This window comes from Trematosphaeria pertusa (genome assembly GCF_010094035.1).
Source record: "Trematosphaeria pertusa strain CBS 122368 unplaced genomic scaffold BU26scaffold_5, whole genome shotgun sequence".
Taxonomy (NCBI): domain Eukaryota; kingdom Fungi; phylum Ascomycota; class Dothideomycetes; order Pleosporales; family Trematosphaeriaceae; genus Trematosphaeria; species Trematosphaeria pertusa.
Genome location: NW_022987216.1, coordinates 2,011,946 through 2,025,802, shown reverse-complemented (window position 1 = coordinate 2,025,802; position 13,857 = coordinate 2,011,946). Strand labels below are relative to the sequence as shown.

Below are 13,857 nucleotides of genomic sequence, written 5' to 3'. Positions count from 1 at the left end.
CTCTCATCATCCTCGCACTTTCAGAGCCCTATCGCACCAGCAAAAGTCGTGCCCAGTGGCTCAACCACCCCACCCTCTCGATAAATCGCCGGTTAGACTTTGCCAATAAGTACATCATATTCCTCCTAGCTGCCGGATAGGCCTGCTCCCACCACTACACTCGTTCAGCAACATCGATTAATCAAGATATAGGACATCAAGGCTTTAGCTTGGAATGAGTCTAACCGCAAACAATCCAGGCCAGTCTTTCTACCATATTCCTCGCTACAAACGAAGGAGCGGCTCTCGCGAAGCCATTGCGCAGTGTTTTCGACCCATGTGCGATGGATAAACTTTCTTTTTGGCTTGGGTGCCAATCAGATACCGGCCCTCTGGCTAGCAGGATCCCGATTCTTTCTTCCAGCAAGGACATTCCACAATCTTATTTACCCTCATCAAGGGAATCCCGAAAGCCCACCCATTAAAAGTTGACACCTCTAGCCGCTACACTGGCATACTTCTTGCCGCCGAACGTCCTCGCGACTCCAGCAGGCTCATGTGCGACGCGGCTCGTATCCACATCGCTTCTAAACCGATGCGACACGCTCGTCTCCTGCATCTGCCTCAGATCACCCTTCGTTTTGCGATGTGCGAAGAACTTCCTGATCAAAAACCAGAGCAGCGCCACCAAAAGTATTCCCGCACCCGAAACTCCGACTCCGATACCGATCTTCGCCTTTTTCGCCAATGCCGGCTCTGGTGGAGGCACCATAGGGTACTGCATAGAGAATGCGATGTTGACGATGGCCAGTGTTGGTTTTTGGGACATGGTGAGCGCGGAAGCGTGAACGGAGGTAGGGGTGGTGGTGAAGAGAGACCCCGTCTTGCGCTCGCTGCCGCCGTTGACGAGCGTGTCCGGGATGGGTGGAGGGGTGAGCTTCGCAGAGAGGGACGAATAGCATGGTACCTGGCCTCCCAGCGAGGTACTCCATAGCCAGTATGATCTGCGATATATCAGCATCGCTTCCAACCTATTTCTGAAGCCTTCGGAGCACTTACGAAGGACAGCACGCCGTTCCACCAACGGTATGATAATCCTTTGGGCATCCGGTCAACGTTCCCTGGCTCGGCAGGAAAGATATCGGGAACTGCGCTCCGTTATCCCGAGCAGGATCTCCACCTGTGCCCGTCGTCATTGCCGCAGCTCCTCCGCCAGCAGTTGGCGTCGGACAACAATCCGCCTTCGAAGATATGCACCCTACCACCGGAATCCACACCGCTGTTGGTCCATCGATTATAGTGTATGCGGGTTCGGTACAATAGCCTTGTAATAGCGTTGCCGCCATTGGAGCGGCTGCAGGGAAGCTGGGAACCGGAGCATGGCTTGATGTCCGTGGTATCTGGTCGGCGGGCTTGACTTCGACAGACGTATAGATTGGTGTTGGTATGATGGACGGTGTCTCTCGAACAGCGTTCGGGATATCGGGCGGCTTGGATGTTGTTCTCGCCTGTGTGCCATCTAGAAAGCAAGTCAGTGAAGCGCGAGAAGATAAGACAAGGCTATGTACTATTCATCGGATATGGCACTGCTGGCCATCGCGGCTTAAGCGTGGATCCTGGCGCTGGCATCTGGAAGCTCTTCTATGCACTCCTACGTGCTGAAAGCAGATGATCGTGTCCCCGCTGAATAAACCCTGGTTGTTGCCCAGGCCGACAATCAAAAGACGAAAATGGAGGCCACAATACCGCGCGAGGCACTCTCCTCTATAAAACCCGCCCCCAAGCCTCCGCCCGCAAGCGCCTTCCTCATCCCTCACCACACAATTCACCGCCCACCGCAACACTGCCACGAAAAGGCTGAAACTCGTCCAAAACCACGCACGCGCGAAGCCCGCATAGGCCCAGGCCTATCGAAAAGGCTGCAGAAGAGGACGTGTCGTGCAGCGGAAGAACCAGTGCCCGGGATTATGCCCAGCGATCTGGTGCAGTGGCGATGCTCGTGTAACCATAGATTTGACGAGATATTTTGGTGTTTTTCGCTTATGGAGGGGGGCGATTGGATGGTTGTGAGGGGGGGCTTTCAGCTGCGATGCGCCAAGCGGGGAAGTTCCGATGGGGCTTGAGGGACGATGGGCGGGGTTAAATTGCGATTTGAGAGGTCTTCAGGCGCTTTGTCGATTTTGCCAGTATCCAGGTATGTTCTGGCGGCATGGCTGAGTTAAAATGGACGACACCAGGGAAAGCAAAAAAGGTCACGTGATATGTTCTGTGGGCACGACGTCGTCGCGCGCGATACTTGTTACGCTCTGGTTCTCGGGCTGTTATTCCTATGTGTAGATCGAGGGCCTAAAGTATCTGCACTGGTGATCGGGAGTAGAAGGTTCAAGCAGGATGGAAGGGCAATCCCACAGAGCCATGCCGCACTGCCCCGTCTTACATTTCCTAGGTTTGTATAATCATCTCTTCCGCTTGGACTTATTATGTTTCCTACTCTGAAAAGTCACGGAGCCATCTCTTCCTCTCGAATACAAATCTCCATTCTCCAACCTGTCGGCTTCAGCGGGACTCCATTCTAGAAAGTATTATCGTGCTATAAGCTACACACGCCATTCACTGCTGCATCGAATGGCGGCAGCGCTTGGCCTGGGACCTTTCGTACTCCCAGGCTCAATTTCAGAACGTAGGGACGAACTCTCTCAAACAAAGTCCAGCTTTTACTAATCCCGATCACAGCTACCTAAACAGTGAGCACAGCTAGAACACCACACACACACACATATATATATATGTATAGATATAGATATGTAGTTATATCCGCCCTACGGAAAGACTCCCTTACTATCCATCCACAGGTTTCGACCGCAGAATCCTCTCTCGCCCTCGCTGTGATACATTTACACAAAGATCGGAGAGCGCCGTTGTATGACAGTCTCCCTCCCCGTCTCGAATAGCCCTATTCCCCTGTACATACAAGACCGCTTCATACTTCCCGTCCTTAGAAGGCCTGGAACGGACCCGGAAGTCGGTCTCTGATGGCCATTCGGGGAACATTCCTACTGTTGCAAGTGTAAGCGGATGGACAGAGGAGCATCCGGAGAGTGAAAGTGGGACTTACAGGTAGCCTCTTTGGCGCTTGCTTCAAGAGTGCTAAGGTTTTCCCGGGTGGTGGCGGCTGGGAGACCGGGTGTTGGATGTTTGATGGGAAAGCTCGTTGCTCGGCCGGCGCTGTGCACTTTGACGATAATGTGGTATGTATTTGTGTCCGTTCTGATTGAGGGATTGAACGAGTGTACGATACGTGTAAATATGCCCATAGTGGGTGGGAGCTAATGTTAGGTGTCTTCGAAAGCCGAGGTATCTTCGAAATGGGAAGTAGGAATTGGTGTCTTTGACAAGCCTGCAGAGTTGGAGAACTGGGATCTTATACGCCGGGAACATGTGAAGAACGCAAACCTTAATGTGTGAAGGCCACGAATTGCTAAGTAGTTATGTTCACCAGCGCGAAAACCCCAGGGTTAGATTCAATGCCGAAGTTCATTCTTCACTTATAATGGAAGAGAATAGCCAAAGCTGGCACACCTTGCGTATGTAAATGACAGTGCCTTTCGTTGGACCTTATGCGAACTCAAGTACATGATTCAATATTGAGACATACGTTGTACCGGAGCAAGAGCGGGGAGAAATATCTAAGTGGGAAGATCCTAAGAAAATTTATGGAATGAGCAACCGGATATGTAATCACCACGCCGCGAACATAAACAGGAATCTCGCATATTTTGGACGCATCTGGGTTTCTTTTTTGTGAAGCTAGGCTCCTAGTCGCAGGAAATTGGACGGAATTGCGTTCCATATCCATTTAGTTTCGCATCAGCAATGGCAAGATGCACGCTACCCATAAAATCCAATGGGCGTCCTCCCAGAGAACCATATCAAAATAGAGAATCGCGGAAGCCTCGCCCCGCTATGCACATCTTCCTGCTCGTCTAAGCCCCTCATCATGCAACTTCCCTCTAATACCCCATATCGCATCGCGATGATTACCACCCATACCCTTCGCAACGATGATCTGCTCCTCCCCGCCTTTATGCAGCGTGGCTTCATACCCGTCTCCAATTTTCGTCGAGCAGACATGGAACTCCTTCGCATCTGAATGCTCCTGCCGCGCTCGAGCTAGCCTACATCAGCTTCGACCGTTCCCTTCAAGGACGCACCGTACTCACAAATAGCTATCTCCGCCCAGCTCAACAACTGCGCCATGTTATACGCTTCTTTATCCCCGGGCACCCTTCCACCCATTTTCTTCGCCTGTTGCTGGATCTTTTTCACTTTGTCTTTGTACTCCCACTCCATGTAGATATTGCTCGGCGGCTCTAGTGCGAGATTCCAGTAGTGATGACCGTGGCGGCCCATCATCCAGTGTTTGTTCGTGAACTCGTGCCATCGTGTGAGAAGGTCTTTGTGGTAAGCTGTTGGGGATTTGGTTGTATCTTCTGCGTAGATAATGGCGAAGTTCTCTTTTTCGCCGAGTTCGTTTTTGGCGACCTTGATGTTGATATGGTAGGTTTGCGCGATGAGCTCGTTGGGGTCGATAGCCATGGTAGTGAATTTCTGGCGAGAAAATCATCCACGGGAGGGTATTGGTAGTGTAAGTTGTCAATACCAATAGCTGTAATTGTATTCCAAGATGTTTCTATATTGATGATGGGTCCCCATTGCGGACTTCATATATTTGCCACTTGTGAAAGAAATGGATATATGGTCGCGAAAATTCACTTAGTCGACCACCTGCCACCGTACTTGTGAATCAAGCTGCATGACACGGATGCTTCAATTGGTTATCACATATGCAGAAATATCATGGTAGCAGAGTCAACAAGGAAGGTTATTTAGTTCCGGAACCTGATTTCTGATTTCTTTTAAGCTAAATGAGCGAATATAAGAGAGATTTTTGACAACACACTTCCCACCATATCTCCATGCCCAAGAAAGTCTGAACGCCCCTGTTCGTGCCGCCACCTTTTCTATGGACGAGTTAACGTTGCAACTCCGCGCAAGCTGATTCGAGAGACTTACTCGGCAAGTAGAAGCGGTGCAAAGTCGCCCACTCCAGTGCTTACTCCTCGTCCTCTGAAGGAGGCTGACCCTTAGGCGGCTTTGGCCCCTTGGGAGGCTTCGGGCCCTTGGGAGGCTCAGGATGAGGCTTCTTCTTGTCCTCATCGCGGATGGCTGGAGGGCCATGAGGAGGGGGCGGTGGCGGCCCATGCTCCTTAGGCGGCTTCGGATCATGGTGAGGCTTCTTCTTGTCTTCGTCGTCTTCGTCGCGAGCAGTCGGGGGACCCTTGGGAGGGGGAGGTGGCCGATGCTCCTTCGGAGGCTTCGGGTGGTGGGGTTTTTTCTTGTCATCATCATCGCCGTCACGGGCAGCTGGAGGTCCATGTGGAGGAGGAGGGGGTGGATGGCCCTTTGGCGGCTCCGGCTTCGGATGCGGTTTCTTCTTGTCCTCATCACGGATGGCCGGAGGGCCATGAGGTGGTGGTGGTGGCGGCGGTGGAGGCCCGTGATCGGGACCCTTGGGAGGCTTCGGGTCGTGGTGTCCAGGCGGTCCCTTCGGGGTGTCCTCCGCAATGGGGACAGCAGCCGCGAGGGCGCCGGTAAAGAGCAGGACGTAGGTGAACCACTTCATGATGGTAAGAGTGGTAGGCAGAAGAATGGTCTTGCAGTGTTTGGTGGGAGTAGTAAGGAGTTGTTGAGCCGGTGTGGTGTCGAGAGAACGGTAGCAGAGCTGCTCTAGCTTTATACCCGCTCGTCTTCATGCTCGCGATGCTCTTACACTTGCTGTTACGTCGATACTTTCTCTCCCAAAGGCCGCCTCGTGTTCGTGAGTATGGATAATTGGCATCATCGTACGGCGTCCTTGAGGGTTGGATAGTATCGTCAATGTGGTGTCAACCAATCGACAACATCGCGATGATTGAAACACTGGGTACCAATGTGCCATCAGGTTCGCTCAAGCTTTCCGTTAAGCTTTTCCCGTGCGGGGTTGTATATGCACGCGACAGCGCTCCTTGCTAGTCTAGGAAAACGTACGCCGGTCGCACACGCCTTCTCATCGATCAGCATCCAAAATCCGGGGAGTTTCTTGGCATGAACCTGGTCGTGGTAATTGAGGCGTCGTAATGCGATCGTGACGAGCTTACGTGGACGGGTCGCGATTGTCTCTACTCAAGACTGCAAAGGGAATCGTGCCAATTCTGCACGCTCTACGTGCTACCTCCGGCGTGGATGATCCTCGGATGGCTACCGAATAGACGTAGATGAGGGTGACGACTGCGCCCGGATAAACGCTGTACCCCTCCCATGGGACCGAACTCCTAGTGGTCCGAGAAGGAACACTATGTTCCTAGGTTCGGAACCTGCCGATTGGTACTTTGTGCTGCCTGTTTAGGCAATTCGCAGGTACAATGGGCGAATAGTCGTGATTGGTCGGTTGCTCCATGATGTACGAACAAGGCGCTACAGCGACGCCTTTCCGCTAACGGGATCGCAGAGCTAAGAATAACGAACAGTCGATAGCGAGAGGAGTATGGATGAGCAGAACTACGTCTTCGCGCTCCTCTTCCCGAGCGAGGCTACGTAAGCAACACTCTGGATAAGAAACCCCTTGCTTGCTCCGGCTGTACGGAGGTGCTTTAACGTCAATGTCATGTCATCAGGTGCTTAATGGACGCTCCTCTGAAATGCGTCCACGGCAGTCCCCCTCGATCACATTGAACGCGGACGAGTGAGCGTTAGGCGCCAGAATCGCGCACAGCGGCCATTCGCGAGCGAGCGATCCAGGGCCGATTGGAGTGAGTATTAGTGTAACCACCATATGACCGAGCATGCCACTTACGCACTGATCCAAGAATGCCGTTTGGCCTGACCCATACGGCAAATATACCAGCCATTGGGGTCCCTAGCCACGTCCTTCGAGACCCCCTCACCTCCGCACACTGCACATCAATACCAAAGGTGCAACCGAAAATGCAAGCTCCCGACATCGCCAAAGCGGAGAACCGTAGCCGAGATTTATCATCTCGTCAATTTTCCCGCAGGCGAAGTTGAGCGCTTGCGCGCGTTCGTGATTAGGATGACGACGCGCTTCCCCTGAAACGTATGGACTTTGGTCTCGGTCTCGTACTTGCTCCTGTCGCCATCCTCGTGTGCTTCTAGAGCGTGACGATGGTAGTTAGGAAGATGAACGTCGCGTTGGAGAAGTGAAGGATGGATGGGGAAGGAGGGGGTCGAAGAAATATAGGGTGTTTGCATCGCGAGAGTCGACACCACAACGTTCGTATACACACGCTGTTGCCCATTGTCGAAAAACAGGCGAGATGTAGCGAGAGTAAGTCAGCTTTTGGATTACTCGTATCAACTTCAAAATGATACCTGACTAGCCAGCACAGTAGTACCCACTCATACGCCGTTCTTCTCCGCACCCCTTTACAGCCACACCTACCCATCGTACAAATCCACGTCCGGCGCTCCATCCGGGCCTCTCCCCGTGCTTGATCCCTCATTCGCATCCACCATCTCAAAGCCCTCCATAAGACCGCCCCCAGCACCACCACCCAGCCCCTGCAAATCCTTCAATCCCATCAAGTTCAAAAACTCATTATCCTCTTCCCAGTTCATTTCATCAAACCAGCTACTCGGCAAGAACGGCAACCCACCACGAGAGTCGAATAGCGAGGAGCTCGAAGCGTGTTGGAGGCCGAAGGTAGGCGTGGCTGTTCCGCGGGTATGGAAGGATGACGAGAGCTCTGGAGGGGCGAGTGTGGATGCTCTGGTGGCGTGCGCGGAGGAGGGTATGAGGGTGAGGGATTGCTTGGACAGCGAGGGATCGGTGAGCTGCTCGGCCGTAGTGTGCTGTGTGCCAGTATCGGCGCGTGCGGCATCGCCCGAGTCGCGGATAAAGTGTGCGACCACGCTGCCCATCAGCACAGCGGGCTGATATGTCTCGCTCATCTCCTTCATACACTCGCCCAATCCTTTTAAATACTCCAGCAGCCTAGCTCTCTCGCCGCCAACCCGATCTCCCTGCAGCAAGCTGATCTCAGCCATGAGGGCTGTTGCAGCCGTACCGACGTGCTGCAAGCCGGTTACGAAGATGCGCTGGAGTGCGTATCGGCGCTTGTAAGCGGTCATAATTTCGGCGACCTGGACGGCGTTGGTGACGCAGACGTCGCGGGAGAGAGTGCTGAAATGCGTGGAGCCGGAGTGGCGCGCGGTGTTTGACTGCTGAAACTGAGGTTGCGTAGGGAAGCTGCGATGGAGGAGGATGAGGGCAGTGTGGTATTGCGTACTTTCAGTCGTTAGCCCTGCACTGTCGTATACGGGATCTTGAGCGAAACCTACTGTAGAAGATAGAAAGACGAAGGCGCCGTCCGAACATTCTCTTCCGTCCAACACAAGCGCGCCGGCAGCTCGGCGTACCAATTATTCAGCTTACGATCTAGTGTCGCAATCTTTAAGTAAGCATCCGAGGGATTGAGGTTCTTCCTTAAGTCGCGAGTTTCACAAAGCGGCTCCAAGAGATCCATGAGCTGGAGCAAGGCTTCATAGATGCGGGTTTCGATCGTCTTTTCGTAAGCATACGTGCGGGTCTGACTCTCGATGAGGCGGTCGAAGTCCTTCCTCAAACATGCGGGTGCAATGTCAGACGGTTTGAGCATAGTTGGACGCCCGAGGTACAGCGCCCAATATCTGTACACTTGTTAGGGAATGGCAGACAGGGGAGTGGAAGACATACACGTCATTCATGATGCAGGCCCAGAGCACCATATGCCGAATCTGCACCTCACGCTCTGTCAACCTCAGCTCACTCGGGTCAACATGCAACCCCACATCAAACAGCAGCCTAAACGCCATCCCCGCAAACATCCACCCCGTATCATCCCTCCCAGCAGCAACCTCCAAATCCCCCAGCAAGAAGAAAGCTTGGATCGACGGGATGCCACCGGGCTTTATCAGCTCAAGCTCCGCCATCTTCTTGGCCTTCATATGGAAGCACGACGAGTCCGGGTGCGACGCAGGAGTCGCCAGTCTTTTAATATCCGGTCGGCTCCTGTCGGCGTATCGGTAGCCCTCCGCGAGCATGGTCATGTGGAGGAAGTTGGAGTAGAACTGCGTGCCGCCGCTCTTGAGGTCGTCGAGAAACGCCCACTTATGGACGACGTGGAGGGCGGAGTTGTGGCAGTCGAAGAACAAGTCGATGAGATAGTCGTGCGTTTCGGGGCTCAGATCCCGGACGAGCGTGGATATAGGCCAAAAGCTCTCGGATATTTTAGATGGATCCGAGGTCGAGCGTGAAAGGATGTGCATACTTGTCGTTGGTCCAAAGAACCTTACGCGTCCAGACGCCATATCGAATTTCACCGGTCGCGGAATAAGCTTGCCAAGGATAGCTTTGCTCTGGGAGGTCGCCTCGTCCATCCGGGAGGACGCGGGCACTTGTCGTCCCGCATCGACATAAGGCGGAGGCTCATCGTCATACACTGGAGTAGGTTGCGACTCGTCGTCCGTTTCCATCGGGAGCGGTAACTCGAACTGGTCCTGCGCGGTCTCCACACCGCCATCGGGTTCCGGAAGTGCATGCCCCTGCCCGTTCTGCCTGAGGAGGTTTTCAAGATGCTGGATTCGCCTGCTGAGCTCATTCGCCACAGCTTTAGAGTTGGCACGGCTGCATCGACAGTTTAGGTAAGCCTAGGATATAGGTAGAATGGAGAGAGGGATGCGTACTTCTTCCGCCCATCCCTAGAATCGAAAGCGCAAGTAACTCCAGACAGCCGGCATTGCGTGCATGCATCTTCTCCAGGCTCAATCTTGCACTATGAATTGTGAGATACTTCCTATGCGCGAGAATGAGTAAGCGAGAGTTACTCTGATACGACTCTTGCGGCAATTGAGACATGCCATGGAGGCGCGGCGCCTCCTTCGAGCCGAGAATTCCGTTTCTGCGGTGGAGCTCGTCATAAGTACAGTGCCTCTGAGTTATGCAACCTGGATTGCTTTATCGGATGATCAAGAGGCAGTCCGGGCTGGACGTCTAGAAAAGAAGTGGCCCGGCAGGAACGTCCCTTAGCGTGGTGCCGGATCGACAGCGCTAGTGGTGTGGTGAGGCGGGGCCCCGGATCTTGGGTGGAAAAGGTTAAGCGATGGTGGAGAATGGAGAACGGACTGCATGCTTAGGCGTTCGAAAAGGGAACAAGCGGGGTTTAAGAAGCAGGACATGCGAAGGTATTGAGGTGAAGTTAGGCATTGATTCAGGGATCATGGGGAAGATATTGTGAAGATATAGTGAGGATGTATCCTTCAAAACACTTAGAATCGCCCTCTTGCGAGAAACTTATTCGGAATGTCAACCCATTTCGCTCGCAGGTATTCGCCGACATTCTTGCCTAGGGTGTCGTAGGTGCTCGTGGAGTTGAAGCCGCGATCCAGGTGGTCTCTCAGCAAGAAATGCACAGCTCTAATACCAGGAATCTCAAAGCGCTCAATCTTGCCGCCCTTATACTCCTCGTCGAGCATCAACTTGATCTTGCCAATGGTGAGAAGTGACCGGAGCCAGTCCCACTCATCGTCGTGGCGCACGTAAAAGCCGACGTTCGCGTCAGAAGCCTTGTCGCCAGATCGACACCCGACGACCCAGCCCATAGGGCCTCGCGTCGTGGGTCCGAAGATCTTCAAGTCAGCTGGGTCTTTAGTCTCGTAGCTCGGCTGGTCGCGAGGGTACTCTTTCATCTCTGCACACGGTCGAACGTCGATTGTCTTCCCGTCGAGCCAAGGCAAGACGACGCGGTGCTGGACCTCGGACTGGGGGAGCAGTGAGACATAGTACTCATAGTAGACCTTTCCCTCGGACTGTCGCTGGTCATTGCCCAGCGTCCAGCCAGGGCAGCCCTGTAGGCCATTGTCCATGCACCAGCGGTTGAAACCGGGAACGTCGAGCGTGGACTTATCGACCAGCGTCTTGTTCTTGGTTTGCACGAAGATTCTCAGATCGCACGTCGCCACATCCTGGTTCCTGGGGTTGTCGGGGCAGTAGCCGTTCAAGCTGAACTTGAAGCATGAGAGCTCCTTTACGGCATTGCCGGCGGAGTAGCGGACCTGCCTCTCAACCCACTCCGCCTTGGCCTCAAGGTCAAGACCGCAGATGTACACGTGGAACTCAGCCTGATAGCCGCCAAATGCTGTCATGCCGACTTTTGTAGTAGTTGGCGGTGCGAGACCTCTGACGCCGGCCACGCGAACGCGGTCCTTGCCCTCTTCCCACATGGCGATGCCCTCCAACAATGCCGTCACATCTGAACCGTAGTATAGCGGGCCTTGAATCTCGTAGAGCAGTTGCGAGGCGACGGTTCCGATCGAGACCTGCCTGTGTCAGCTCTAAAGCCCAGCCCTCGAATCAGCATCACTCACCTCCCCTCCAGTGTCGGGCTCCTTCTCGATGGCACAGCTGCCGTCGGGGTACAGAGACGCGATCGGAAAGCCAAGGTTGTGGCATCCCTCCATGAGCCGCTTGAAGCCGGAGAAGTATCCGCCGGTAACGTAGGCCGCGCATTCGATAAGATGGCCGCAGATCAGACTACCAGCGATCTGGTCGAAGTCCTTGTCGCGGTTCCAGCCATGCCACCACATTCCCACTGCAGCCCTGTTAGCATTTATGCGCTCTCTTTCTCTGTCCGCGATATACCCACCTCCGACCGAAGGAGCGGCATCCGCGACACGCCCACAGATGACGATATCGGCGCCGTGGTCCAGTGCCTGCGCGATGCCAGCGCCCCCTAGATAGCACTGGGAGTATATCGGGGTGTAGCCCCAATCCTCAAGGTTCTCGCCCGTCATTAGGCTGGGGAATTTCTCTCCCTGCTTGATGAGTCTGTTGACTGTATCCGTCACCTCGTCTCCCTCCACGTATGCCACCTTCAAATCTAGGCCCTGCCTTTCCACCTCCTCCTGCACCACGCGTGTGAGAAGTTGTGTATCACATGCCCCGGCATTGACGGCGACCTTGATTCCCTTTCGGGCGATGTCGGGCAGCGCGGGCGCAAGGTTCTCGAGGAAGGTGGGATCGAACAGGCCCGCTGGCTCCTCCAGGAGCTTGCCCTCGACGCGCAGCTTCTCATTGTCAATCTTCTGCGCGCCATGCAGCGTCATCGTGCATTCCGACAGCCAATCGCCGACAATTGCATCTACGTCGAGCTTCGCGAGGGAGCTGATGGCGCGCTGTCGGTCGGAGAAGCCACCGGACGCTCCTGCGATGCGGACGGGGCGCTTGACCCCATTGGAGCTCGTGTTATCGTCGGTGGTGCCATTGGTATGGCCATTGACGACTTTGGCGGCTACGTTCGAGAGGAAGGACATACTGGGCGATGAGGGTGGTTGTAGATATGGCGTGTTCCTTCACGGCGGCGGCGGCTTTAAGGCGACGGGGACGCCCATGTCGGTCGAAGTAGCCATTGGAGGCAGATTGGTGCGAGGCGCGAGAGGAGCCGCGCAGCAGTCGGAGGTGTGAAGGATGATGGTCTTCCGTTGCGTCGCGAGAGGTGCAGTTCACTGCCAAGACTCCGATCCGATCAGGAAGGCGGGGCTATAAACCCCCGATGTGAGTCCGGGAAAGCTCTTCCTCACCTCTTCAGCCCTCTGCCCCTCAACCACCGTCCATGGCTCGGAGTCTCGGCAGTCTTTCCGATGCCGAAGGCGCTGTTCGGAATGTTCGATGGCGGGCATGGTGAACGGTTCTCGTGGCCGGTCATGCATAGATCCCTGAAAATAAAAGTAGGGACGGGACTCCTTTTGTAATTCATACTCAGTCGTCCTTTTCCAGTCAATTGAGCTTCCATTACTGCCTTCCAATCGCGTATTCCCCCATCATGTCGATCAAGGACAAGGTCATCGTCATCACAGGCGCCGCCTCCGGCATGGGCCTCGAAACTGCCCGCCTCTTCGCTAGCAAGGGCGCGAAGCTCTCCCTAGCCGACATCCAAGAGCAGCCTTTGAAGGATCTCGAGGCAGAGCTACAGCGGTCTGGTGCCCAAGTGATGGCCACGGTGGTAGATGTTAGCAACCGGAAATCCGTGGAGGATTGGATCGCGAAGACAGTGGAGAAATTTGGGAAGCTTGACGGCGCAGCCAATCTGGCTGGAGTCATCGGAAAGCAAAACAACATCGCGGGCGTTGAAGAGATCGACGACGCGGACTGGGACTTCATCTTTGGTGTCAATACGAAGGGGCTTCTGAACTGCCTGCGGGCTCAGGTGCCTCACTTCAACAACGGTGGCGCTATTGTGAATGCTGCCAGTATCCTGGGTTTGATCGGCTCGAAGAAGAGCATCGCATATGTGGCATCCAAGCACGCCGTCGTGGGAATGACGAGAGCCGCCGCAAAGGAGCTGGGAGAGAGGAATATTCGGGTCAACTGCTTCTGCCCGTAAGTCTTAAACGACCCACGGCCCTTTGCCTCCGTTTACTTACAATCACTGCAGTGGCCCCATTGATACTCCGATGTTGAGGAAGTCCGCCGAAATCCGAGGAACTAAGATGAACTATGATTTCCTCGCCCTGAACAGAGCCGCCGATCAGAAGGAAGTACCGCCGCTCCTCGAGTTCTTGATCTCGGATGCGTCTTCCTTCATAACCGGCGTAGCCATGCCCATTGATGGCGGGTGGTTCTGCTAGCAGCCCATAATCACCCTAGAATGAATGTTAATGTGCATCTCACTTGCACGCCCATCTATCAACTGGCTTTCCTAATTCCTGTTCTATTTGATACCATTTACTTGAAGAGGCAGGAAATCATCTAGAACGCCATCAATCGCATGCTTTCATCACTGCCAT

The 13,857-nt window shown here is 54.2% G+C and overlaps 6 protein-coding genes across 6 annotated transcripts; 1 reads left to right on the top strand and 5 right to left on the bottom strand.

Moving 5' to 3' along the window:
- Window positions 1-23: 23 nt before the first annotated feature.
- Window positions 24-1,915, bottom strand: BU26DRAFT_549812 (uncharacterized protein). The gene is made up of 3 exons (XM_033832017.1): window positions 1,548-1,915; window positions 1,039-1,498; window positions 24-983 (listed from the first exon to the last, which is right to left on the bottom strand). The coding sequence occupies exons 1-3, from the start codon at window positions 1,606-1,608 to the stop codon at window positions 461-463; spliced, it is 1,044 nt and encodes a 347-aa protein (XP_033686287.1). The 5' UTR covers window positions 1,609-1,915; the 3' UTR covers window positions 24-460.
- A 2,025-nt stretch (window positions 1,916-3,940) lies between these two features.
- On the bottom strand, window positions 3,941-4,575 carry BU26DRAFT_503817 (uncharacterized protein; the record flags this gene model as incomplete). The annotated part of the gene is made up of 2 exons (XM_033826715.1): window positions 3,941-4,149; window positions 4,200-4,575. 2 exons carry the CDS (start codon window positions 4,573-4,575, stop codon window positions 3,941-3,943), a joined length of 585 nt encoding a protein of 194 aa, XP_033686286.1.
- A 517-nt stretch (window positions 4,576-5,092) lies between these two features.
- Window positions 5,093-5,662, bottom strand: BU26DRAFT_563225 (uncharacterized protein; the record flags this gene model as incomplete). Its single annotated transcript, XM_033833133.1, has 1 exon — window positions 5,093-5,662. One exon carries the CDS (start codon window positions 5,660-5,662, stop codon window positions 5,093-5,095), a length of 570 nt encoding a protein of 189 aa, XP_033686285.1.
- A 1,695-nt stretch (window positions 5,663-7,357) lies between these two features.
- BU26DRAFT_279739 (uncharacterized protein) lies at window positions 7,358-9,741 on the bottom strand. The gene is made up of 3 exons (XM_033821498.1): window positions 8,771-9,741; window positions 8,377-8,724; window positions 7,358-8,323 (listed from the first exon to the last, which is right to left on the bottom strand). The coding sequence occupies exons 1-3, from the start codon at window positions 9,547-9,549 to the stop codon at window positions 7,474-7,476; spliced, it is 1,977 nt and encodes a 658-aa protein (XP_033686284.1). The 5' UTR covers window positions 9,550-9,741; the 3' UTR covers window positions 7,358-7,473.
- Window positions 9,742-10,251: 510 nt separating this feature from the next.
- Window positions 10,252-12,572, bottom strand: BU26DRAFT_279737 (DUF1446-domain-containing protein). The gene is made up of 3 exons (XM_033821497.1): window positions 11,718-12,572; window positions 11,440-11,663; window positions 10,252-11,391 (listed from the first exon to the last, which is right to left on the bottom strand). The coding sequence occupies exons 1-3, from the start codon at window positions 12,382-12,384 to the stop codon at window positions 10,342-10,344; spliced, it is 1,941 nt and encodes a 646-aa protein (XP_033686283.1). The 5' UTR covers window positions 12,385-12,572; the 3' UTR covers window positions 10,252-10,341.
- An 86-nt stretch (window positions 12,573-12,658) lies between these two features.
- Window positions 12,659-13,765, top strand: BU26DRAFT_454514 (3-alpha--hydroxysteroid dehydrogenase). Its single transcript, XM_033824864.1, has 2 exons — window positions 12,659-13,450; window positions 13,506-13,765. Exons 1-2 carry the CDS (start codon window positions 12,894-12,896, stop codon window positions 13,696-13,698), a joined length of 750 nt encoding a protein of 249 aa, XP_033686282.1. The 5' UTR covers window positions 12,659-12,893; the 3' UTR covers window positions 13,699-13,765.
- The last annotated feature ends 92 nt before the right edge of the window (window positions 13,766-13,857 follow it).